The 24,928-nt window shown below is 45.2% G+C and overlaps 1 protein-coding gene across 3 annotated transcripts in view; it reads left to right on the forward strand.

The window, feature by feature from the left end:
• The window catches only part of cux2b (cut-like homeobox 2b), a 102,331-nt gene that overhangs the window by 38,073 nt on the left and 39,330 nt on the right, over window positions 1–24,928 (forward strand). For all 3 annotated transcript variants that reach the window (XM_061037214.1, XM_061037215.1, XM_061037216.1), the window contains exons 2-3: window positions 3,280–3,390; window positions 7,022–7,069. In XM_061037214.1, the coding sequence (XP_060893197.1) occupies window positions 3,280–3,390; window positions 7,022–7,069 (159 nt within the window). The remainder of the gene's footprint in view (window positions 1–3,279; window positions 3,391–7,021; window positions 7,070–24,928) is intronic.

Genomic DNA, 24,928 nt, shown 5'->3' on the forward strand with positions numbered 1-24,928 from the left:
ATTAGCCGGTCTGAGGCCGTCTGAATGGAGGAGAGGTCGGCCGGCTTCTGAAAGCCCACTCTCTAATCTGTGGGAAGGCTCATCCCAGATGGACTGTGAGGGGCTAACAGGAATTTATCAAGTTCTGCCTTCTTATCCTTTTTACAGCCGCAGCGATTAACCAGGAGGGAAATATTCCCCGACCACGACCAACACGATGGATCCATAGCATTTATGACAACAGAGAGTAGTTTGTTTTTGTCAGCTGTGTGAAATACAAAAAGAGAAATGCAACTTCTTAATCAGACTCTATGATCAGCGACTAGAAAAGTGCTTCAAACATTTTGCAGAGTTTTACAAAGAATAAGGATTAAACTTTAACCCTTTAACCCTGTAATGAGTAAACAACGTGCTACACCTCCTGAGGAGACGCTCACTTAAGACAGTCAATTCATGTTTCTCACTGTAGAAACAAAACAACTTGTTCCTTCTGTGCAAAAGCCTCTCAAAGCATTTTGACATCATGTCTTCGTTTGGGAGTGTTATCCTGTAGCGGGCCTGATTTTACAGAGTCCAGTACTGTACCGGGTTAAAAGGGGGCGGCTGTGGCTCAGTGGAGTCGGTTGTCCCTCAACCCTAAGGTCGGGGGTTTGATCTGCCGTGTAAAAGAGCTTTGAGGAGTCAGAAGATTAGAACAGATATAAACACGCTCAAGTCTATTTACCATAATTCTGCCGCGCTGTGATTGGCTGAATGAATCCCTCACAGTTTGCAGGCCTCTCTGCCCAGCAGCTGTTTAAACCCAGCAGTAAAAGGAGACGACCGTTTGGTTCCTGTGTAAAAGAAGAAGTTGAATACATGTTTTTATTTAAAAGATGGCTTTCTCGAAGATAAGGAGCTAAAATGTTTTGCTAAATAAACCAAACTTTTGTCATGTATCTGGTAAACTTAGTAAGAACGAGAAAACAACACGGTTAAAGAGATTGTTTAAAAAATACAGAAGTCACCTCGTTTAACGTTCTATGTTTGACCTGTCAGCTTTTCGAGCCCCTGACACCTAGTGTTTAAAATGGGTACTGCAGTCTAAATTCTAAACATTGTAGAGAGCTCTCCCCCCCCCCCCCCCCCCCCCCCCTCCTCTCTAGAGTCGATGCTCACACAGGTCACCATGTGGTGAACACTGAAGCTTCAGTGTTTATCCAGCTCTGTATGGGTCTGTAAACCTTTCTGTGTTCTAACCTCTCTCCATTTTTCAAAAACATCTCCAATATTGATCCTAGTTTGAGCACGTTTCTGCTCGTGGAGCTTATTAGAAACATGCAGAGGCTTTTTAGGTACAATCACTTCTATCTGAACCACTTCTCTTGACCGCTTCCATCACTGCAACACCTGTTGACCTGATAACTGCTCTCATATCTGACAAACCGAGGGGCGTCCAAAACGGCCGTGTGGGGGGAGGGTCTTAAAAGTGCCTACCTTCTCTGGTCCAAACAAATCCAGAGCATTCAGGAGCAGAATCTAAAGTTAGAAGGAGGACATACTGTCTGCTGCATTGTTGTCAGAGAAGACAGCACTTCAACATAGCATGTTTCATTAATGTCTGATCATATAGTAAGATCACTTTATCATTTCACTCACTACACATCTCATTGATTGGACCTTCAACAACTAAAGAGTTACTGTATTTTTTAAAGATTATTTCTCAGTCTTAATTAGAAAGGAATGACACAGAGAGAGAGAGGAAATATGGGGAGAGAGAATAAGGGGTGACATGGGGCCAACAGGATCTGGACTCTAACCTGTGACCACTGTGACAACATAGCATGTTTCCTTAATGTCTGATCATATAGTAAGATCACTTTATCATTTCACTCACTACACATCTCACTGATTGGACCTTTAAATTTTCAAACGAGTGCATATACAGTCCTTGTCAGCTAGTGCTTTAAATTGGTGGTCAACTTGTCGTTCCTATCAAAGCCGTTGAACTCCTCAACTTAAAAAAATCCACAGACTTGAACCGGCAGCCCTTCAATTAACAGCCGACTCCTCTGACCGACAGGCTGCCACCTTCCCACGAGGCTGTCACTGTTAAAGTTTCACCCTTCCAATTTCTTTTTCTTCTTCCTCCTCCTCCTGCGATGATTTATTAAATTGCCTTTAAGTAAGACTGCAGATTAATTAAAACACAGTCAATTTAATTTCCCGGCGTCATATATAAATTCACAGTGGTAATTGAATCCCCCTACTCCACTTTTTTTTTATTGTAAGCCAGCAGTTACAAAAAGAAGAAGCTCATCAATTACTGAGAGCGGCAGTCAAAGCTGAAGGCGAGGTGAATGTACAGTTTGTCTGCTCGGTGCAGGAGAGCAGTGTTTGAATCTGTTTTCCTTTTTCTTTTTTTTTTCCTTCCCTGTTTGCTGAAAGAGCCGGGAATTGGATGACTGATCGATAATATTGGATTTGTGGATGGCATGTGGTGCAGCTGAGTCCAGCATGAATGCATGGTTCTGATGAAGGGCCTGCTGCACAGACAGCTTTGAATAGTGGATCAGACATGTAGCAGGGTGGAGCTCTTATTTCATATCTCTGTGTAAAGACGTTAATGGAGCAGTGATCAGGGATGTTGCTGTAGCAGAAAAAGGGGGATGATTTGGTTAAAGCTATGGCGGCTTGCTGTCATGTATTGAAAATCTGTGCAGGATCGGTGTAAAGATTGGGTGCAGGCGATGGGAGAGAGATTGAAAAGAGGCTGAAAATAGATCTGACCTGCGGTAATTACGACAGCAAGTGGAGCGTTTGTATGTTTGAATCAGGTCTCGGCCGGGCTTAAAAATCAACCTTTCATTTCAGGAAGAAGCTCTGTTTGTTTGCAAGGGTGTTTGTCAGGTTATTGGGTCTTTACACGTGACTCCCCCCCCCCCTCCTCGACTCTTTCTCTCTCTCTCTCTCTCTCTCTCTCTCCCCTTCTATCTCGCCCCTTACTCCCTCACTGGCGCTCTATAGCCGTTGCAAGCATATTGATTATTTCAAATACTGATTATCTAAAAGGCCTTCTGCTACTGTAGCCATTGGATTTATTTTGGCTTAATTATTTATGGGCCAGGGCTAGCTGTAAGTATTCCTGCTGTGAGATCATGAAGGATTACATTGTTAATATTCAGCAGTGTATTTTTATTTATGTACACTCTTAAGCTTTACTGGATGAGCGTTGGCAGCCTCGCTAAAGTGCCGTCTCTCTCCCTGCTCGTCCTCCTCTCACCGTCTCTCTCCCTCTCTCTCTCTCTTGTGTGTTTGTAGAGGGAGCTAAACTCTGTGGCGTCTGAGCTGGCTGGTCGACAAGAGGAGAGCGAACATTCCCACAAGCATCTGGTCGAGCTGAGCAGGGAGTTCAAGAGAAATGTCCCTGAGGTGAGTCTAGCACCAACGCCCCCCCCCTCTTTTTTTCAACTCTCTGTTGTGTTCCTCATCTCCACTTCAGCAGGTACTGACTGTCTGTGTCTCTGCCCCTGCTTCAGCCCCCCCCCATACCTTTAGTCAGATCTGCATTAGCTCATATAAACAGTGCATCAAAGTAGTGAGGCGTCAGGCTGAGCCCCCCCTCCCCCTCCCCCTCCTCTTCCTGTAGCTCAGTTAATATTGAAATGCTGAGGCCTTGCAGTAACGTTAGCCTCTGGCTGAGTGTGATGAGAGGCCAGGGGGCTCATTTACAAAAGGTAAGCACAACTTTGCTGCTTACTTTTTCGGCTGCATTGCTGAAGCGCCAGCTCATGAAAAACGAATCGTGCTGTCAGAAATTGGCAGCTGATATCGACCTGTGATGAAAGGGGAACAGGTGTCTCTCCAAACATGTGAGAAACACGACTCTCAGTCTGATGAGTTTTAATGAAGAGTTGCCCCCCCTCCAACGACCCTCCAACACCACTTTTACAAACATACTTTGTGAGCTGCTTCTGCTAAAAAAGTAGATTTTTGAACAATAGGTTAGCGTTTCTCTTCTGGGATGAAGGCAGCGTTACCAGCAGCTCAGCTTGTAAAACCATCAGTTGTGATTTTAATAAAAAAATGCAACTTTAAAAAGCCATCCAGTAACGGCGTCATCACTCAATCAAAAATATTAAAAAGTTAAAGGTGCAGTATGTAAATTCAGCCACCAGGGGGCTCTCAATCAAAAGATGACGTCGAGTCTGGTGGGGAATCATGGGAGTTATTCTCTCTGCTACTCTCCCTACACCCGATGAAAACGACCCCCGAGTTGACCGTAGTCATGATGACCGGGCAAAAGCCTTGAGTATGCGAACACATGACATCATCCCTGCGTATCCTGAGCTGGTGTGGAGCGTTTGTTGTGCACATCCTCAGAAAATTAACAGCATGCGTCCGCATCATGCAATATGAACATAACCACTAGGAGCAGTGTAGAGTTATACAGTGAAGAGACTGGGAATGACATCATCAGAGACACCAGAGAGACGCTACATCAATGGGAAAGTTCTGGAGAAAAGTTTACAGATCAAGTCCACATCTACCCGCACGATGATGTGTCATTGCCGTTGCATAGCAACAAACATGCATTCCAAAACAGCTGGAGACAGATCATACTCTACTTCTGATTTACGTGCTGCTCCCTCTAGAGGAATCCTCCAGTAACACATGAGCAAGTGTGTGTGTGACTGATTGGCTATTCTTACCCACAATCCTCAGCGAATCATTAGACTCCTCACACAGACTGAGCGATGGAGGACGCACAGACCAAACCGTGTGCATGTTGAAGAACAGTCTTTGTCAGGGTGGCTGCCATACTTACTGTAGTTAGAGTAAAAAGTCCTGGATTTATCTTATCCCTTAGAAAAATGACACACTGTGATAAAATAAGTAGACGTGCAAACTGTGCGACTTACAGCATTATCTCTTTGTCCTCCTTCTGCCTGAGCACTCAAAGTTTCCCCTCAACTCCACAAAGAACTACTTGTTCTGGAAACAATGACACTTCCTGTAGATTCTGTTTTATTATGGATAGAGCTGGAAATCAGGGAGAGAGAGAGAGAGAGAGAGAGGTATGACATGCAGGAAAGGAGACAGATTTAAACCTGGGCCGCCCGCTTGAAGGACCACAGCCTCCACATATGGGGCGCGCGCACTAACCACTGGGCCACCAGTGCCCCAACAATGACACTTTTAACCTGAATTTAAACCCTGCATGTGAAGAATTAGCAAACTTCTTTCATCATGACTCCAGCAGCTATGTGTCATGATGTCATGTACAGCGGCATCAGTTCACCATCGGGGGGATGGCAGGAAGGGGGCTCCTCACTCTTATCTCCTGCTTGACTTTCATTGTCTCCACTTCCTGTTTCAAATATACCAGGTCTTATTCCACCTTAACTTCCGTGATGCCAAACGGCACTTGAAGGTGGATTGAATAATCTGTACATGATCCAGATGTGATTTTATCATCCGGTCTGAGACGATCATCATCCATTGACATGTACGCTTGAAGTCAAAGAGAATATATTTACAGTTAATAAATGAGCCCTGGGGCTGTCTTGCTGTGGCTGCTGCTGCCTGCCTGGGCCTCAATGTGTAGTGTAGTGCTGTAATCTTGTCAGTATAATACAGGCGTTTAAGACGGGATCAGGCTGTCACCACTGGCAGCACAATCCCCTTACCTGAGGCTGTGTGAGCTCACGCAGTCTGCAGCTCCCAGCTTTTAGTGCAAGCTACTGGAAAGCCCCACTTTTCAAACATGCCTACTCAAACCCTTCAGGTTTAACCGCTAATACCCACAAACAGAACACCTGACTTACACACGGAGGCGCTGTGAGGGTTGCTATGGAGACAGTTACAAACATTGTACTTTATGCCGCCATGCGAATTAAGCCACTCCAGTTAGTATACTGACATTTTCAGTTCTCTTTGGCTGTGGCTCAGTGGTAGAATCAGTCGTCTCTCATCATGGAGGTCGGGGGTTCGAATGTGTTCCTGCAGCCACATGCTTGATGAGTCTTTGGTCAAGACATTTAACCCCAAGTTGCTCCCACTGCTTTGCTGGCGGTGTATGAATGGATGAGTTAATAGGGCACCACAGGAATGAGTCCTATAACTAGGAAGTAAGTTAGCATTGTAGCGTCATGGGGTCTAACGTCTAAAAGTCAATGTGGATTTTGAATGGGTTTGTGGTTAGACGCCTGAAATAAGGTCTGTGGTCAACACAAGCTAAAGAGATGTTGGTGTTTTGTTAGACCACATAAACTACGTTAGGTAATACCCCCACTGCTGAATTTTGAAGTTTTTATGCGTCTTTAAAAAGGCGGTTGCTAACAAGTGGCTAAATGTGACTACAGTGGTTGTCGGGGACATTAAACGTCATCACGCCGGACACAGAGGACGGGAACTCTCTCACTAATCTGAGATGTCTCCTGTAGGTTTAATCTTTAGGTTAAGGTGAATATTATGTTAGTAAACTATTTATTAAGCTACGTGGATTAGTTTATCTGAGATCGTCTGAAGCATAACGCTAGTGACGTTACAATCATCTGACCGTGGTGTAGTTAGCTTTAGCATTGCGTTAGCTTCTTACTTCTGTCGGCTGCATTAACTCTTCAAACATCATAAAAATGGTAACATCTGTGAAGATTATCCTGCTGAACAAAACGCCTACGCTTCAGAAACGTGTGTTTGTCACAGAGATTATTTTCTGCAATGATCCAAAATGAAATGCAAAAATCCCATAGGAGAATTCTCAACAGACCCCATGGAGATGCTACTTCCTGGTTGGCCTACAAAAATATGATTATGATGATATGATTTGTTCTCTATACTGATGGACTCTTTCCAAAGCAGCCTCTACCATCAGGGTGTGAATGTGTATGTGTGACCTGCTTGAGTAGTCAGAAGAGTAGAAAAGCTCGCTAAGTCTTTTAACCATTCTTTCCATGGAGCTACTTTTACCTCCGCTGGTCCGGCGTCTTACCTGAGCAGGTGGAGAATCTGCAAAATGGAAATAGCTGAGGCTGAGTTTCCTTGTGTTGTCTGCACACAGGAAGTCCGGGAGATGGTGGCACCTGTTCTCAAGAGTTTCCAGGCCCAGGTGAGTCCCTTTTCTTTTTCACAGCTGCATGCACACAGATTCTGCAGACTGCATCACATAAAGCCTGCTAAAACGCTACGTATAGCTGCAGCCTTTTTTGATTGATGATTTCCTACACACTTTTTCTCAAACGCATGAAAATCCAGCAGAGACATGAGACACTCGAGCTGGATATTCCTCCAGTGCATTGACCGGCTGCAGATCACTGTTCCTGCAGAATGAGTGATTAGATAGATAGGGCGAGGAAATCTATGGCGTTCTTTTTCTCTTACTGCTCATCTGCTGCTTATTGACTGATGCCTCTTCTGTCAAAGTGAAGTAGCATCCATCTGCCATTAGATGATCAGATATCTGGCTTCTCATATTTTCTTGGCTGAGACAAGCCCTCATTTCCTGTTGTGATGGTGCATGCCCCCCCCCCCCCCCCCCCCGACGTCGCCATATTGAAAAAGTCATCTGATACCTACCAAGACTCCGCTCCCAGCCATTAAACCAAGGTCATAAATCACATTTGTGAGGCGCGTTATGGTCCGCAAAGCCCAGCCTTATGGAAATGATACCACAAATATGTTTTCAGTCTCGCTCTCCCCTCTCCAAAGTCCCGCTAAGCCCTAAACTGAGAGCCCCATCATCGGGTAAACATGAGAACACTCAGCATGGATTGCTCAGTTCTCTTGGAAGTGATTATTGGCAGATTCTTTTTTTAATGCTTTATAATTGACTATGCCCATGGAAGCCGTGTTCCCTGGCAGGAGCTATCACGTTCTTCAATCCTGAACCGGGGCAATCCTCTGCGGTTGATTTGTGTGCTAATTCAATTACTCCGCTGTAAAGTCGCACAAATATCAAAAGCACCCTTCCACATCTTTTATTGTGCAAACAGGAACCCACAGGATTAATTTAGGGAACCATTGATGTCTGCCGTCTGGGAGTCTGGAGATGTTTCATAGTAGATAAAATAGATGGCTGATAATGAGCGATGTTAGCTGCGGGCCTCTCTGGGTTCCTCTCGGTCTCTCATGTGGAACTTCCACAGGCTTTATGTTTCCTGCACATCCAGAAGTAAGCCAGCCTGCGTTTGGAAGAAGGCTGCTATTTTTTTTGATGTGGCGGTGGTAGGCAGTGACTCGGCTCACCATCATAATAATATAATCCTCTGGTGTTTTCTGATACACTTTGACCTTATTGGGAATGTCAAACAGCTTGCGGAGGCTTGTGAACTTTACCCAGCGGTAGTCTTCACGACCTCCGCGTATAGGCTGTGGGACCTCGACCTGCTGCTGCTGCTGCGGGGGGGAAGACTGTGAGAAGAAGAAGAAGGTGGAGTTGAATGTGCTTGTTTGGCTGTGTGGTTTGGGGGGAGAGTTAAGCTCCCCTGCAGCTGCACTGTACAGGTGGTGAAATATAGACTGTCCTGATGCCTGTGTGTGTGTGTGTGTGTGTGTGTGTGTGTGTGTGTGTGTGTGTGTGTGTGTTGCATCTATGAGAAAGAACTGGGTCCTTTCTTCCAGTCTCCCCCCCCCCCCCCCTCCACCCTCTTCCACCAGATCCAGAGGCCCAGAGGAGTGCCTCCTGGTATTTGGACCCTCATCATGCCGCTTCTAAAGGAGAAGTCGGCTCCTTTGAAGTGTTTGCGACATGACAGGTTCTCTTTCTTTTCTTTTTCATTTCAATGTTCCCCACCCACTTTCTCTCTCTCTTCTTCCCGTCCAATCTCGCCTTCTAATTATCGCTAACCAGGCGACTGATTAGAAACACGTTGCCGACCTAGTTTTTTTTTCTTTCCGAGGAGCTTGGAGGAGGAGAAAGGGTTAATCCCAGAGCTGGTGGCTGTCATTGGTCGCTTCCCTCCTTCTTCTCCTCTTTTTTCGCTCTGCTCTCCTCTTTTCTTTCCCTGGAAGTTTGCTAATGAGGTCCCGTCAGAGCTGAGGAGAGGTGTTAATTTGGCCTTGTGAAGTAGGAAGGAGATTAAGGACAGTGAGGAGCTGAGTTTACGGCTTAAAATACACCGCTGTCCTTATTAATCCACGGGGCCCTGGGAGACCGGGCGTTTTTTTGGTTTTTATAATGAACACTGTCTTATAATGAAGGTAATTTTAATAAAAATTTACGGTGGAGGAGAGGAAGATGGTACATGTCTCCGTGGTCTCAGGCGCACCTTTGGGGGGGCCGAGGGGATGTGACAGTTATTTCTCAAATAACCGATCGCAGGAGAGGAGAGTGCGGCCTGTTGGACCACGCTGTTCACACACAGCTCCTCTCAACGCTCAGAAAAACAGACTTCACCAACTCTCACCGAGACTATGTGTGCTTCTCAGTGCAATTTACACCTGTCTCTCACTTCAGAGTGTAGACTCCCCCTCAGGAAACGCCTTTCTGAGGTGCAATAAGAAAAAAACCACAAAGTAGATCTTGAATATTTGTTCCTCTTTTTCTTCCCTGCTCTCTCAGAATACCAGGTCCTTCTCTTTCTCTCTCTCCTCCCCTCTCAGTGTCATCCGGTGCACTCAGAGAAAGAAAACAGCAGTATGGCTCCCTAATTACTGAAACTTGCTTTACAATGATAATCCGCAGAGTAATTTAGCGTGCACAATGAGAGTTGTGGATGCTTGCGCAGATGGAGATTCTGATAAATAGTTTGTAACGTGTAATTAGCAGCTCTGCCGGTTACATACCATTAACCCCTCGAGCTCAGGAATCATTATCGGCCCTCATTATCAAGCAGCAAGGTACGATCGAGCTGACTAGACATCAAAAACATCAAACAGCTATTAAAGCGCCGCGGACTGGGGGCCGGTGGACACCTGTTTATGAGTCTAAGTGTGCCACTTCTTCCCCTGAGGTTGGGTTAGGGATGATGAGGGGGAGGACAATGTTTTTATGTGTGTTGTTGTTGCTTGGTTTTCTGTGAAAGCACAGGAGGTATTTGGTATTAAACAGCAGCTTTTTCAACCCCGTGATACTCAGTCAAGACTTCAAAGACTTGAAAATGGCTGCTGATCATTTCTCCTGTTTGAGTCGAAAGCAAAGTATGTGAGCCCATTTCCCTTTTTCATAGAGAGCTGCAGTTCTGTTTAAGTTCTGTCCGAAGCTTTGGTGCAAAGTTCACACTAAACCCAACGTTAAAACGAGTGAGGTGTGACTGAGGTCGTGTCGTTGTTTGGATGAAACACAGAGATGTACGATTAATTTGAACTTGTAGTGTGATGTCTGGACTATCCTACATTTTGTTGCAGAAATTATGATTTCACTTTGTGTGATCAGTAACAAACACTTTTTTAAAGATGTGTTTTGGGGCTTTTTCTGCCTTTATTTGAGAGAGAAACTAACAGCTGGAAAGAACTTTTGTTAACAGACACAAACGGCTACAAAAAGTGTGAGATATGAAAAATCATTCTGATCAGGTTCATCCTGATCATCCTACAACCTTCACCTACAGCAGAGCTGGTGTAAAATAACACATAGTGACAGCATACAGTAATATTACTGCTCGTAGATAACCTGGTTCTATTGAATCATAAGTTTGAAATGATCCAGCTGACACATGTCGCAGAGTTCTGAAGGTGCTGTTTCTCTGTATCTCTGCTGGTGGTTCTGGAAGTAAAAATCCTGTTCATTTCCTCCATAGTTGATTTGATTATTAGCCATGATGTAATAACCATCACAGGTAGATTGACCACGAGCTACCTGAGTGTGAAACAATGGTTTATGTTCCTTTAGGAGACACAAGTTCATCTGATATCAACTTCTAAGAACCTTTAAGATGTCGGGGAAAAGAACTACACTACCCACGATCATGGAGTGTCACAGCGACGTCTCTGATTGGTTGAGCTTGCTGTTGCCACGGCAATGTTTTCGGCCCTCAGCATCGTATGTGAACAGATATGTTTAGCTAGCAGTTTAGCTAGTTAGTTAACTAATAGTAAATGTATTAATAACCTCGTCGTGCCGCAGTGTATTAACATTTTAAACACGATAACAACGACTAAAGTTACTTTTAAGAAGAAACTATATCATTCACAATGCATTGTGGGATGTGTAGTTCATTGATTCCGGAAGAAAATGATGTACACAGTCTTGTACCTTTGCCTTTCTCTCTTTTTTTTTAATGCTGTGTTGGCGCCAAATCAAATGTTTTAAAGTCACGAGTAATGGGGTAGCTGGTTGTCATGGTTACAGGCTTTAATCTCTTGATATATGGATTTTGTGAAATGTCCGTGTAGGATTTGAACGGGGAAATGTACTTCACCGAAAAAGTGTTGCGGTTACTGTTGAGCTCTGTTATTGGTTTGAAATGTATTGCGTACTTAATCTCAGAGCTAGCCCCGCCCACTTCACACCCAACGTCTGACAATGTTCCAAAACTTAGATCTGAAAAAACGGTTTGAACATAACTTCTGATACTTTCAGAGAGTTGATATGATGAACATGAGATAATAAAAAAAAGAGATTTAGAAGCTTTTAGTGGTTTGGGGTCTCCCTACAGGGGCTTTAAATGTCTGACAACGAGGCTACGTTTGAGCTGAGACCCAGAACTGAGTGATCCATAACATATTGTTGATAACATACTGTGTAAGTCCATCTGTAGGAGAACAGGAGAGAGAAGAAATAATTGACAGAAGTGGTTGTGTTTGTTCGTCACATCTGCTCAGCTCTCCTGTATCACAAACATCTGCAGCTGTGTTTCCATCCGTCTCACATCTGATGTGACCAGAGTCATGTAGAGTGGGGGGGTTTGGGGGGTTTTCACAGACCTCGCCCTCAGTGCCTCGCCCTGAGCTCGCCCGCCATGCAGCGAGGTAGACAAACACCGTCTTTGATCATCCATCGAGAGACGACCAGCTCTTCTCTCCGTTTTGATTAATTCCTGAAGGAAATGATAATTTCTCTTGAATGCATGAATATGTTATGAATAGTGGAATGAATCAAAGAGTAAAGGATAATAATTAATTACAGCGCCGTGATAAAAGGCTGTGGGTGTTATGACGCAAGCTTCCTCCGTGTCATTATGAGAGGCTCCCGTAATTACCTTTTCTGCACGAGCCAGCGCTCCTGGCGGCGCTGGCGGTGAGAGTGGCGCTCGCTGAGTGAGTCTAACGGTCATAAAGCTTTTCCCTGCCTAATTGTCTGAGGGGCTCTATGGCACTTTCATAGATGAGGGACTGCGCCGTTAGGAAAAAATGCTCGGCAACGGCACAGCTTTTCCAGCTGAATGAAGACAGATCTTCATCACGGGCTAAACCGTGTGGTTATTAGGTACAGACTGCGTGAATGGATGGCTAACTTGGGGAAGGTGGGGTTGGAACAGGCGAGCAGTTGAGGCAAAAAGCTGTGAGTGTTGATTTCTGTGTGTTAGGCCCATCATTCCTCTGCCTCTGAATATTCCCTTTGTCTTATTATTCATGCTCTACCTTATGTAAGATGCATTTACGATACCCTCCTACTCCTCTCACTCACTCCCACTCTCACATTCCCCCCCCCCCCCCCCCCCCCCCGGCTACGAGCAGCCTGCTCCACAGTGGGCTGACGAGGTATCTCTAATGCCTGTCTCAGGCTCATTGAGCAGCAGGCCGGGCCCGGGGTCTCCAGGACATTACCTATTCACAGCACGTCCAGTCCTCCAGCCTATTGTTGGGAACATAATGGGCTCCAGGGCCGTGTAAACCAGCGGCTCTCTGCTCCTGCTTTATCACTTGTGTCCTCTTCATACTATAAGAGAGGGAAGTGTTGGTGGGCTGGAGGCAGGAAGGTATAGGGACAGGAGGGCGAGATGGAGCTGAGGGGGCAGGAATGTGGGGGTCGGGGGCATTAGATAATCCCTTCATGGAGTCTTGAGCGTCCTCACCTGTTCTCTACATCGGGGGCAGAAAAGCAGCTTTGACCTGAACCCTGTGCACTCCTGTTCACCCACTGTTTCACTCTTTATTACTTTTTTAAGTTTGCTTGTATTGATCAGACGAGCTCAGATGTGGATAAAACATAGTTAGCAGTCTTCTTACCTGAAGCCAGAGTCCTCTCGTCGACAGATGAATTAAAGGTCCACTCTTCAACTCTCTCTGCTTCTTCATGAAGGCTCGTACAATATCTCAGATCCATTTTACTGAGAGATTCAGCCGGCCGTTAACATTCTGCTCTTTTCTAATAATCACATTGTCACTGGCTGTAAAAACGGCTTATTGACATTTTTTTTAAAAGTGAGCCTGTGTCGTTTGGGCTGAGCTGTGGCCCGCTGTGCTCACGATCTCAGAAATGAGCTGGTTTGTAAATGAAAAACAACATTTACATGATAAATAAATATAGTTGTTGTGATCAGTCTGAAAACAGTCCAACAGGTCGGAGTCTTTATCATCGAGTAGGTCCACTCAATTGAGGCAGAAATATCTGAATCACACAAATTTATCAGACATTAACATCCTGAACACAAGAAATAAATGAAAATAAGTAAGTGGAAAGAATATATTTATATACAAATACAAACATATATATATTAATAAGAAATACAAATGTTCAATGGTTGTGAGGTTGTGATGATGTGCTCTTGTGGCAAAAACCTATAGACTAAACGAGTACAACAAGGCATGCGACACATGAATCATTTAATCCGGATTATCTCGTCCTCATGATCGTGGGAAGACAAAATTGTAATTGAAATTAAAACTTGATTAATTGCTCGGACCTTTTATCAAATGATACTACAAATTCTAGTTTAAAAGAGCAACATGCAACTCTGACCCCTAGTGTTTAAAATGGGTACTGCAGTCTAAATTCTAAACATTGAAGAGAGCTGTCCCCCCCCCCCCCCCCCCCCCCCCCCCCCCGCAGAGCTGGATAAACACTGAAGCTTCAGTGTCCACCACATGGTAACCTGTGTGAGCATGGACTCTAGAGAGGAGGGGGGAGACAGCTCTCTATGATGTTTAGAATTTAGACTGCAGTACCTATTTTAAACACTAGGTGTCAGAGTTACATACTGCTCCTTTAATGTTCTTTCATTGTCTCTTTTATGAGCTATGTACAGCCCTTTGATTGAAAGCTCTTAATAATAAATGTTTTATTTTTATTATGAATAAAAGGTTTGGATGAAGCAGTTAAAGGAATAGTTCTGTTTTTTTTGTCGTTGTGTTGTATCAGTGCAGGCGGAGGAGCTCCATGTGGTGCGCCTGAGTCGTGCTGAAACAAAGTGGCTTACTGACAGTGAAGTAGGCTCTAAGAATTTATCCTAAAGTCGTTTTTATTCTTGAATTAGGCGATGCAAACGGCCTCGTCTGTGTAGCCTAGCTCCGGTGCAGATACTCTCAGCTGGTCTCTCCTTAAAGGGGCCGAGCTGGATGACGCTTCCTGTGGCTAAAACAGGACGATTGAGTAACTCATACAACCCCTCTTTAAACTATGAAGCACATTGAGGAAACATTTCACTATTCATGAGCTGAACCTTTCATACGTAAGAGAAAGATTATGTAGGTGTTTTTTAAAATGGTCCATGAAATAAAAAGAAGAGTACAACATTGTTGATCATTTAAAGACACAAACGCAGCTCATTTTATATCCTCAAACTTAAACATGTTCACATGTTTCTACCCTCACTCACTCACATGTAGACCTGAGGAAGGTTTCATCAGACGTCCTCACAGTAACCTTTAAACACGTCTGGATTCCTTCAGTACCTGGCTGAATATAAGAGTCCCAGTAGTCGGGTGGCAGTGTTTCAGCCGCTCCAAGTCGTATCTCGGCTCCAGATCCGGCCTTGTGAAGAAGTTCAATATATGTGACTGCCCGGGTTTGTTTCCTGTGTGCCGATGGATGGTTGTGATCCTGCTTCGTGTTTTTTTTATGCTGAGATGCTTCAACCTTTCCATCAGCCCTTCCCCGTGTCACTCTCATCCCTCCTCTGCTCTGCTGTGATCTGATAGTGTGTGTGTGTGTGTGTGTGTGTGTGTGTGTGTGTGTGTGTGTGTGTGTGTGTGTGTGTGTGTGTGTGTGTGTGTGTGTGTGTGTGTGTGTGTGTGTGTGTGTGTGTGTGTGTGTGTGTGTGTGTGTGTGTGTGTGTGTGTGTGTGTGTGTGTGTGTGTGTGTGTGTGTGTGTGTGTGTGTGTGTTCCTGTCCTGACTGATGCCCTGTCGGAGCGTCCCAGTTGGGTGTATTCATCATTATGGATGCGTGTTTAGAGCCAGGGATGCACACCAGGTAAAGAAGGGGGGGTGGGGTGTTATAAATAGGCACTTGGCTCTCTAGCCATGTGGAATTGATGAGTTTCAGCACATTCGGCTCTGCAATGCCAGGTTTAATTTCTAGTGTCCTGACAGCACAAACCTCAGAGCCCGGAGACGTCACGCCTGACTGCCGCTGCTGTGCAAATGTTAGCCATGTTTGAGGATGGACGCACGCACAGCGCCGACTGCTCCGCTCCTATTGGGTGTCTGCCCGGGTGTACAACCACTCCTCTAAGCCCCCCCTGTCACCTTAAGAGACAGGCAATCACATCCCCCTCCTGACCCTCCTCACCAGCAGCAGACAGTAAGTAATCTCAGAGGCCGTCTCCTGGACCTTCCTCGGTCTAACATGGTCAACTGTTATGAGACAGGTGAGAGCCCCCCCCCCCCCCCCCCCCCCCTCCCCGCCTCCCTCTGGGCGCTCTCAGTCAGCGAGCAGCATCACTAGCTGTAGTGCTGTCTCTGAGAGTCTCTGACTCCTGGCTCCCGCTCAGCTGCTGGCAAGAGCACAGTCAAATTAGCCAATAAAAATGTGTGAAATCGGTGGCTCAGTGCCGGAGAAGACACGCCAGGAGGAATAAACATCAGCGCTCCTACAACCAGGAAACAGCTCATGCAAGGGAAGGAAGAGGCGTAACGGGGAGAGCTGCTCCGCCAATTCTACGATTCTGTGATTTGAGACGCAGAATGGAAGCTGCACAGACACGGTGGCAGAGCAAAAGTTGTCTCTGCGCTCCATTGAACATGGAGAGGCGGCCTCAGATCAAGCCGGTGGCAGCGCGAGTCAAAAGAACACCAGCTTCTGTCAGAGGAAACACAGCCCACATGTGCTGAAGTGATTTCACTCCCTCTGTTCCATGCCGGTGTCCCCCCCCCGCTGCTGAAGCCTGGGAACACCACTGTCTGCACCGCACATGACGTTCCACTGTGAAGTTTAATTTCAGCAGAATCTAAACACGCTAATTAAATATCATAACTTTCAGAAGAAGCTCTCGTAAAGGCACCTGAAATTTTAATTTAGACTTCAAAAGAGCGAAAGGCTTTAAAGCAAATCTATTGTTTTTCATTTAGACTTGCAATTTTCTTTTTCTCTGCCGTGCTGCAGTACGTAGTTATGATTGATCTGCTAATTAAAATATGCAGAGAAGGAAAAATATTAACCGCTCCTTTTTCACTCTTCTTTTTTTTTTCTTGTTTTAGAAAACAGCCGACACATTTTCCCTCTCTTTGCAGCTCAGATAATTAAATTTTTGCACATTGATGTTCTTTACACAGTAGTCATCGGCCTCATTATTTTTCCATTTTCATCTTTCTGTAGGGAGATCGATAGATTGATAAAATGATGGAGCCCATCTTAAATAATGCAAGCAGAGAAAAAGTTACTCTCACTTTTGCTGCTGGCTAAGTGTTTGAACTTTTCTCTCACATTGTATTAAATATCCCATGAAGGTAGATCGCCAAGTAAAGCATGCTTTTTGTGAATCTGTTTTTTTTGCCATCCCTGTGCAGAAAAAGATGCACCCCGTCTCCACGCCACGTAGGCCCCCGGAGTGTCTGGAGTGATGCTCGTCAGCGCTAACACCCCAAATGATAAAGAAAACGGGCAATCCAAGAAAGACAGCGTAAAGTAGGCCAATTACCTAGGGAACATTTCAGCAGCTCCAAATGTCACACGCAGGAACATTAGGACCGATTGTTTATAATATGACCTGACAGTTTGGCTCTCTGTAATATGGGATTAACTACAATACTAATTAACATGTGGCTCTATTAAAGTGAAGCGACTCTCTCACAGCGTCTGTAACATAGAGCCCACTTTAAAAGTGTGTTTTCTCTCCCCTCACACTCTAAATCACACACTGCCCTTAAATATGTGAGCCCACAGATCACAGTGTTCTTTGCCTTTGTCACGAACAGATATATGTTTTTAAAGTCCCACTGCAGGGCTCCGTGTTTCATCCCCGACATAAAGTGGCCGCTGTGGCCTCAGGAAAGTGTTAAATGTATCCGCAATTAAAGCAAAGTAACTTTGCATCTACTTGTGATTTGTCCTGCGGTCCCTGTAATTGGGTCTCGGTGGATTTAGTGGGAGAGCTGCAGATCTTTTTAACTGGAGTGAAGTGCCCGGCCCGGAGTTGAGTAAAGGAAAAAATAAAAAAATAAACTGCTGGTTGTCGTGCAGGCCGGGGAAGCTAGCAGCCGGCAGGAAGGAGGGAGAGGACGCTGCAGTCAAACAGGTTGAATCAGAGAGCTCACCCAGCACCCGTCCTCACAGAGAGGCGTGTTCATACAGGAGACACCCCGGGGTGACACGCTGTTACATCCACTACATTTCATTTCTGGTCAATGTCTTCTTTGAGCTCTGTCACCTCATTTCGTCTTTAAGTCTGTTTTCAGCTTGTTAGCATGTTGTGGATCTGTTTGCTAAAGCCAGCCGATCTGCTCTGAAATGAGGCCCTGCTATCGCTAGCTTCAGGTGCTAGCATGTTCTTCACAGTAGTCAAAGCACTTTTTCTCTTTATCTTTGAATTTCAGGGTTTCTTTAATCCTTCGTTTTTGTTGGACCTCTGCTCATGTTCCTATTGGCACGAGCTGAATTCTCCTGATTATATCCTGCAGTGTTCTCACCTCGGCTCACTCTGACTTTCTGTAGAATAAATACTCAGGGTCTGGAGGACAAGTCAGAGAGAATAATGTGTCTGTTTGCATTCCCTCATGCAGCTCCTCCTGGAAACATATACTGAGTTTATCAGGAGTTTTCTGGGAACCTCATCAGTGAGGTCTGTTTCTTTACTCTCACTTCTTCACTTTCACCGACTCCTTTAATTATTTATTCAAAATGACAAAAATATTTTTTGGTCATGCAAATATATCATGCCAAAGTTTTTTTTTCAGGTGTGTCCTGCTGAACTTTTCCCCCGTCATGTCGGCCCCCTGAAAACAGCTGACGACATCTCGTTATAATTTCTGGACATGGTGAGGAGAGAGGCCTCGGGGACCCCCTGGGGACCCCCCCTCACTTTGGGATCCACTGGTTTAAACTAGCTGTACCTTTGTGCTCTATGATAATAAATAGCTTCTTTCACAATCGTGCATCAATACTGACATTAAATAACGATGAGTGTGATGTCGTCTGTCAAATGTTTGAAGATGTCACTGCAGAAGGAAATTCATTATTTTAATGTTTTTAAAGTTAAATGTTTTTTGGAACATCCTCCTCTGTAAATAAAGTCGTCTTGAGCTGATTAACTCATCGTTACATAAAAACTACTTTAAAGGATTTGTCCATAGAAAGTTATATAAACATTACAGTTTGTCTCATGGCTTAATTCAAGATAGCCAACCTTGGAGGACTACTTTGGCTGTGTGTGTGTGTGTGTGTGTGTGTGTGTGTGTGTGTGTGTGTGTGTGTGTGTGTGTGTGTGTGTGTGTGTGTGTGTGTGTGTGTGTGTGTGTGTGTGTGTGTGTGTGTGTGTGTGTGTGTGTGTGTGTGTGTGTGTGTGTGTGTGTGTGTGTGTGTGTGTGTGTGTGTGTGTGTGTGTGTGTGTGTGTGTGTGTGTGTGTGTGTGTGTGTGTGTGTGTGTGTGTGTGTGTGTGTGTGTGTGTGTGTGTGTGTGTGTGTGTGTGTGTGTGTGTGTGTGTGTGTGTGTGTGTGTGTGTGTGTGTGTGTGTGTGTGTGTGTGTGTGTGTGTGTGTGTGTGTGTGTGTGTGTGTGTGTGGGCATGCGTCTTCTTCTGGGGAGACGTATGAAGGACAGCCGAAGGTGCGGTGAGATCCGGTGATGGGCTTGTTTTATTACATCTCATATTGAGACCAATCTCTGTCCATTCACCTGAAGGACAGCCAGCTATTCCCTAACTAAATTAGCCCGCCGCCGTGGTGTGAGAGGGGCTACACACACACACACACACCCACGCACGCACACGCACACACTCAAATACACACATCCAGACACACATGCACTGACACTCAATCTCACACTCACACACAAAAACAAATAAACACACTCACACTCACTCACAAGCAGACACACACACACACACACACACAGGCAGTTACCCAATAATGTGTTTTTTTTTTCCTCTTTTTCCTCTCCCCTCCTCTAATGCCAGAACTCACACTTAACATGCATAATCACACAATCATACACACACACACACATACACACACACACACACGCACACACTTATGTTGGCTGTAGGTGTGTAGTAATGTTGTGTGTGTGTTTATGTGTGTGTGTGTGTGTGTGTGCTCGTGTCAGGATGCCCTGCAGACCTCGTTGTCGTGCGATCTCATCACACAGATCTATGGTCACACACCTCACATCGTGTGTGTGCGTGCACCTTAACGACACGTCTTCTGTTAATGCAGCGATGTGTGTGTGTTTTAGGCCGTCTGCTGTGTGAACGTTGGCTTCATGCTCTCTTTTCCCTAATGAAACCTCTTTTGTACAGTCTGTTATTTTTCTTTTTGTTCACTCATGGCGGATGTTCTAATGAGGCAGAGCCTGAAATAGCAGTGAGGCTAGCTCTGCAGAACTCCGACATCCCATGTGAAAACCTGCCCAAATCACAGTGGCTGCAGCCGTGCGTCAGGTTTCTTTATTTATAACCCGCATGGAATTGTCCTACACTCGGAGCATATGGAGGGTTATGTAACGCTCGCTATCCAACAGATAACCACTAAAGTCAGCTCCTATAGAAAGAGCTGCTTCTGAGGCTGCTTAAGATTGATGCAACGTGCTCCTGAATGTCTGCTACTCAATCATAGAACACAAGGAACAAAAAAAACTTTCCTGGAATCCCCTCGTAAAAATCCAGGTCGTTCAAGTACAAAATAAAACTCTTGTCACAAAATATGTCATGAAAATGCAGCAGGTGATGAAGGCAGAACAGTAAGAGGTGCTTTCTATTTAAGGGTACACAGCTTCATTTTAATTAGAAATATTATGATTTTTATATTCTGCTACTTTGAAGCTCATGTAAGGACTTTTCTTTTCAGCTCTCTACAATGTTTAGAATTTAGACTGCAGTACCCATTTTAAACACTAGGGGTCAGAGTTACATACTGCTCCTTTAAATTAAATTCAAGTGGCACTTTATCAACAAGGACAGAATAAATAAGTGTAAAGAAATAAAAACTGCTTTTGAGTGTTATTTAGTTGAATATTGACAAACATATTTCAGTAACTGTGATTTTATCAAATGTTGTTGGTATTTAAAAATCCTCGTCTCTTTCTGCCATAGCAATCTCATCTGATTAGCCCTCAGCTAATCACGTTGAAATGCCAGCTCGCTGCCTGTCACACTGTGTATGAGCTCTCCGGCAGGAAAGCGAGCCATTACAATCATGACATCCAAACGCCTGGCAGCAGAGGTCAATCAGTATACATTAACCAAACAGATCTCATTTGTTTTACAGCTTTTAGTGGCATGTTGGCACCGGCTTACACCAGCTTTAGGCTGGCATCCAGCGGGCACGGAGGGCCTCCCAGCAGAGCGCGAGCAAGACGGGGGCTTGGCCAGCTCTCTAAAACAGAGGAATATAAAGGAAACAGAGAGCACAGTGTTAATGTCCCCCCCTTACCCCCTCGGTTTAAACCACTCCTCCTCCTTTTCTCTGAGAAGTTAAAGATACTGAAAAGATTTCAAAATAAAGGTGTGATCGCTGCAGGAAAGATTTTTTAAAGGTAAACTCCTGCTGTTTTTCCTCGTCTCCTTTTCCTCTCTTTTTCACGGCCCGTACACTGATGATATTTTGTCACCCTAATACACACACACACACACACTTGCTGAGACGCACACACACACAGTCCAAAGATCACTCTCAGCCTTCACCTGCTCCTAATTATAGAAGAAAAAAGGCACATTTGGACAGCGCTCTGCGGTGATCTGTCATCAACAGGCCGTCTGCAGCCTGGCTGGGAGTGATATCTCTCTGTAAAATATGTATGACATCAAAAAGCCTTAAAGGTTATTACAAATTAATAATGACTAGTGGGCTGAGAGCAGTAAAAAATAGCCCTTCCCTTGGTGTCGTGTTTAAATGTTTAATTTAACATGCTCCGGTATAAATGTGGACTGCCTTCCAGCGGTATGTGTGAGGCGCCCTCGGGCCTCCGCAGACTGTCAGCCGGTCTGGATCATACAAACCCAGACCGGCAGGCTCACATGTATTAAGATCGACATTCAGATTAGACTGATTCATGCAGATGTGAGCGATCATCCCGTCTGGAGCCGTCAACTATTATCTGGAGAAGGCGCTCCGCTTCTCTGTAACAACATACAGAATTATATATTTTTTTAAAACACTAAAGACAGCAGTTTTACTCGGATCAAGCGCAAATTCTCTGCAGACTGCGAGACACAGAAAAGCTCTCTGTGAAGCGAATCATCGGCCCTGAACCCCCCCTCACAGTAATGTCTGAAGACACTGTACAAAATTGCCTTATTTATGCCTGTAATGTAAGCTGTCTGTTCTGGTGTCGCTCCTTCTCCTGTGGAACCGACGACGACGGTGGCAGCCGAGTCTGAAGTGAATTTGCCGGGCGACTACCTGGGAAACATCAACACTCATTAATTATGTAAAACTCTTCTCACAGTAGGAGCAGGGGAGAGCTGCACACAACGCCGCCGCCCGCTCCTATTAGACTCAATGTACTCTACAACGAGCCCCCACTGCCTGAGGGCGTGGATGGATTATCAGCCTTACTGCCATGACCCCCCCCCCCCCCCCCCCAAGGAAGACACATGCCGCACACACACACATTTACACGCTCAATGTGACGGTATATTAAGTTGTTGCACAAATCTACGCCTATGTGTTTTTCCGCTGAGGAGCAGCATCTCTGTGCTGTCTCTCCTCTCTAGTCACCCCATCATTCACTTCTCTCCGTCACCGCTGCTCTTTTTTTTTTATCTCTCCCTCACAATTGTCTGCTTTCCTGCTTTCTCACTACAATGAATGAAATCGGCACATCTGACAGGACAAATGATACGCCGTGTTTGTCAGGAGTGCCGGTTAGAGGAGGCCATTTTCAATGTTGATGGTGCTGCCACCAGAGCTGCTTGGATCAGAATCCTGCAGAGCTGTCCCCTTATATACAGGGGGGCGGGGGGCTACCTGAGATCCTCCTTCAAGCTCTACCAACAGATTTATCAAAGCAAATGACGGAGCTAATTTCAGCACCATGTGTCTCCAATCCATCTCCGGTTAGCAGCAGACGCAGGACTGTTTGGCAGACTTCAAGTCAACTCTGCGGCGTTCTGTTCCTCTCCGTCAGCTGCGCTCTTCTTCTTAGCCGTGGTTCAACAAGGCTCGTTCATCAGCGCTGCTCTTTTTTAGCGGATGCGGCTCTGGCATGATGTTCCTCCGTGCTGAAACAAAAGGCAGCGCTGACACCTGTAATTAATTAGGCTATTATGCATTCCGCAATGATAATTGCCTCACTGGAAAGTCACCAGCCTTCTAAGAGGGAGAGAGAGGAGAGGTGGATGGAGAGCACTATCCATCATAGAGGAGCGCTCTCTCTCCCCCTCTCTCTCTCGCCCCCCTTGTGTCATGCTGTCTCACCTTGACTGGTGTAGGACGGGCTGGAGAAACACTGTCAACATGTGTCTGAGGGCGAGATATGCAGCTGTGCCTCCCCCCCTTGCCAGGGCTACTCCTCCAGCGCCCTGCCAGGGTCCATCTACTCAGGGGGGCTTTGGCTCAGGTTGGCACAGTTACCCATGACACCCCATCTGTTGTAGCTTTGTTCACTCGGGCCGTACAGCACCAGGATAATGGGGGCACTTTGTTTTTATAATTAGCCCTTATACTTGCACTTCTCTCCTCTCTCCTCTTAGCAGTTCTCCCAGCTCTGAAATCTAGTCCAGGTGCACTCATTACTACTTTACACAGCACATCTACCCGTGCCTTCATCTTAGCCCTGCACGCCCCCGTTCCCTCCCATCACGCCGTGGTAGATACATTTTCTTTCACACACATTCTACTCAAGGTTTAGGTCATTTGCTGCATCAAACATTTGAAAAGCAGCGGCTCAAAGAAGATGACAACTCCTGTCTTTTGATCTACAAAGACATTCAGAGAAGATTTGTTTTCTTCCCTCCGTTTGTCTCTTGACTTCGACTTTGCTGTGACTTTGAGATGCAAGTGCAGAGGCTGTTGCTTTTGAGTTTTTTCGTCGAGAGAGAGAGGGCGGGTAACACAGGGTTTTTGCCGCCTGTTGATGGTGGAGGGGCACCCAGAAGGCACCTGCTGCGTGCTGCAGACAGAAGGCCCTTTGATCTGGGTTTAATGTTGTGCCATGTTCTTTCTCTCTCTGGCTGCTTGGTGTGCTGCGTCCACGGGGATTACGTCAGTTCCACCTTGATCTATAGAGATCTTCACTCCTCTCAGCGTGGGTCATAACTGCTACCATCCCACAGGGCATTCCTCTGAGGTCTTACTCACTGTGGCTCGCTTCATATTTAACTGTAAAAACAGTTACATGGTATATCTAAATGTACCTTCTCAGTGTCAGTGTGTTCATCAGTCACAGATCATCTCAGCAGCTGTACAATGAATAAAGACAACTCCACCTATGGCTAAGATGAAAAAGTCAATCTTATAGAACAACTTGTGAACATCTTTATGTGTCTTCACGTTGACCCTGATGTGTGTTAGCTTGCCATGAAAAGTCTTGCAGACGTGCATGCTCCTCTGAGGTTGAATATTTATAGTTTTGTGGATCCTATCTTCTGCTTTACAACGTTTCATGAAATCCAATTAACCTCCTGGATGCATCAGGAATGATTGATCCTACATTCACCTGTAAGACCCGTTGGATGAGTTAATACTGATGGACTCTTTACACAGCAGCCTCTACCATCAGTGTGTGAATGTGTATGAATGGATGAGTTAATACTGATGGACTCTTTACTCAGCAGCCTCTACCATCAGTGTGTGAATGTGTATGAATGGATGAGTTAATACTGATGGACTCTTTACTCAGCAGCCTCTACCATCAGTGTGTGAATGTGTATGAATGGATGAGTTAATACTGATGGACTCTTTACTCAGCAGCCTCTACCATCAGTGTGTGAATGTGTATGAATGGATGAGTTAATACTGATGGACTCTTTACTCAGCAGCCTCTACCATCAGCGTGTGAATGTGTATGAATGGATGAGTTAATACTGATGGACTCTTTACACAGCAGCCTCTACCATCAGTGTGTGAATGTGTTTGAATGGATGAGTTAATACTGACGGACTCTTTACTCAGCAGCCTCTGCCATCAGTGTGTGAATGTGTATGAATGGATGAGTTAATACTGATGGACTCTTTACTCAGCAGCCTCTACCATCAGTGTGTGAATGTGTATGAATGGATGAGTTAATACTGATGGACTCTTTACACAGCAGCCTCTACCATCAGTGTGTGAATGTGTATGAATCGATGAGTTAACACTGATGGACTCTTTACACAGCAGCCTCTACCATCAGTGTGTGAATGTGTATGAATGGATGAGTTAACACTGATGGACTCTTTACACAGCAGCCTCTACCATCAGTGTGTGAATGTGTATGAATGGATTAGTTAATACTGATGGACTCTTTACACAGCAGCCTCTACCATCAGTGTGTGAATGTGTATGAATGGATGAG

The sequence above is a fragment of the Labrus mixtus genome, chromosome 5 (assembly GCF_963584025.1).
Source record: "Labrus mixtus chromosome 5, fLabMix1.1, whole genome shotgun sequence".
NCBI lineage: Eukaryota > Metazoa > Chordata > Actinopteri > Labriformes > Labridae > Labrus > Labrus mixtus.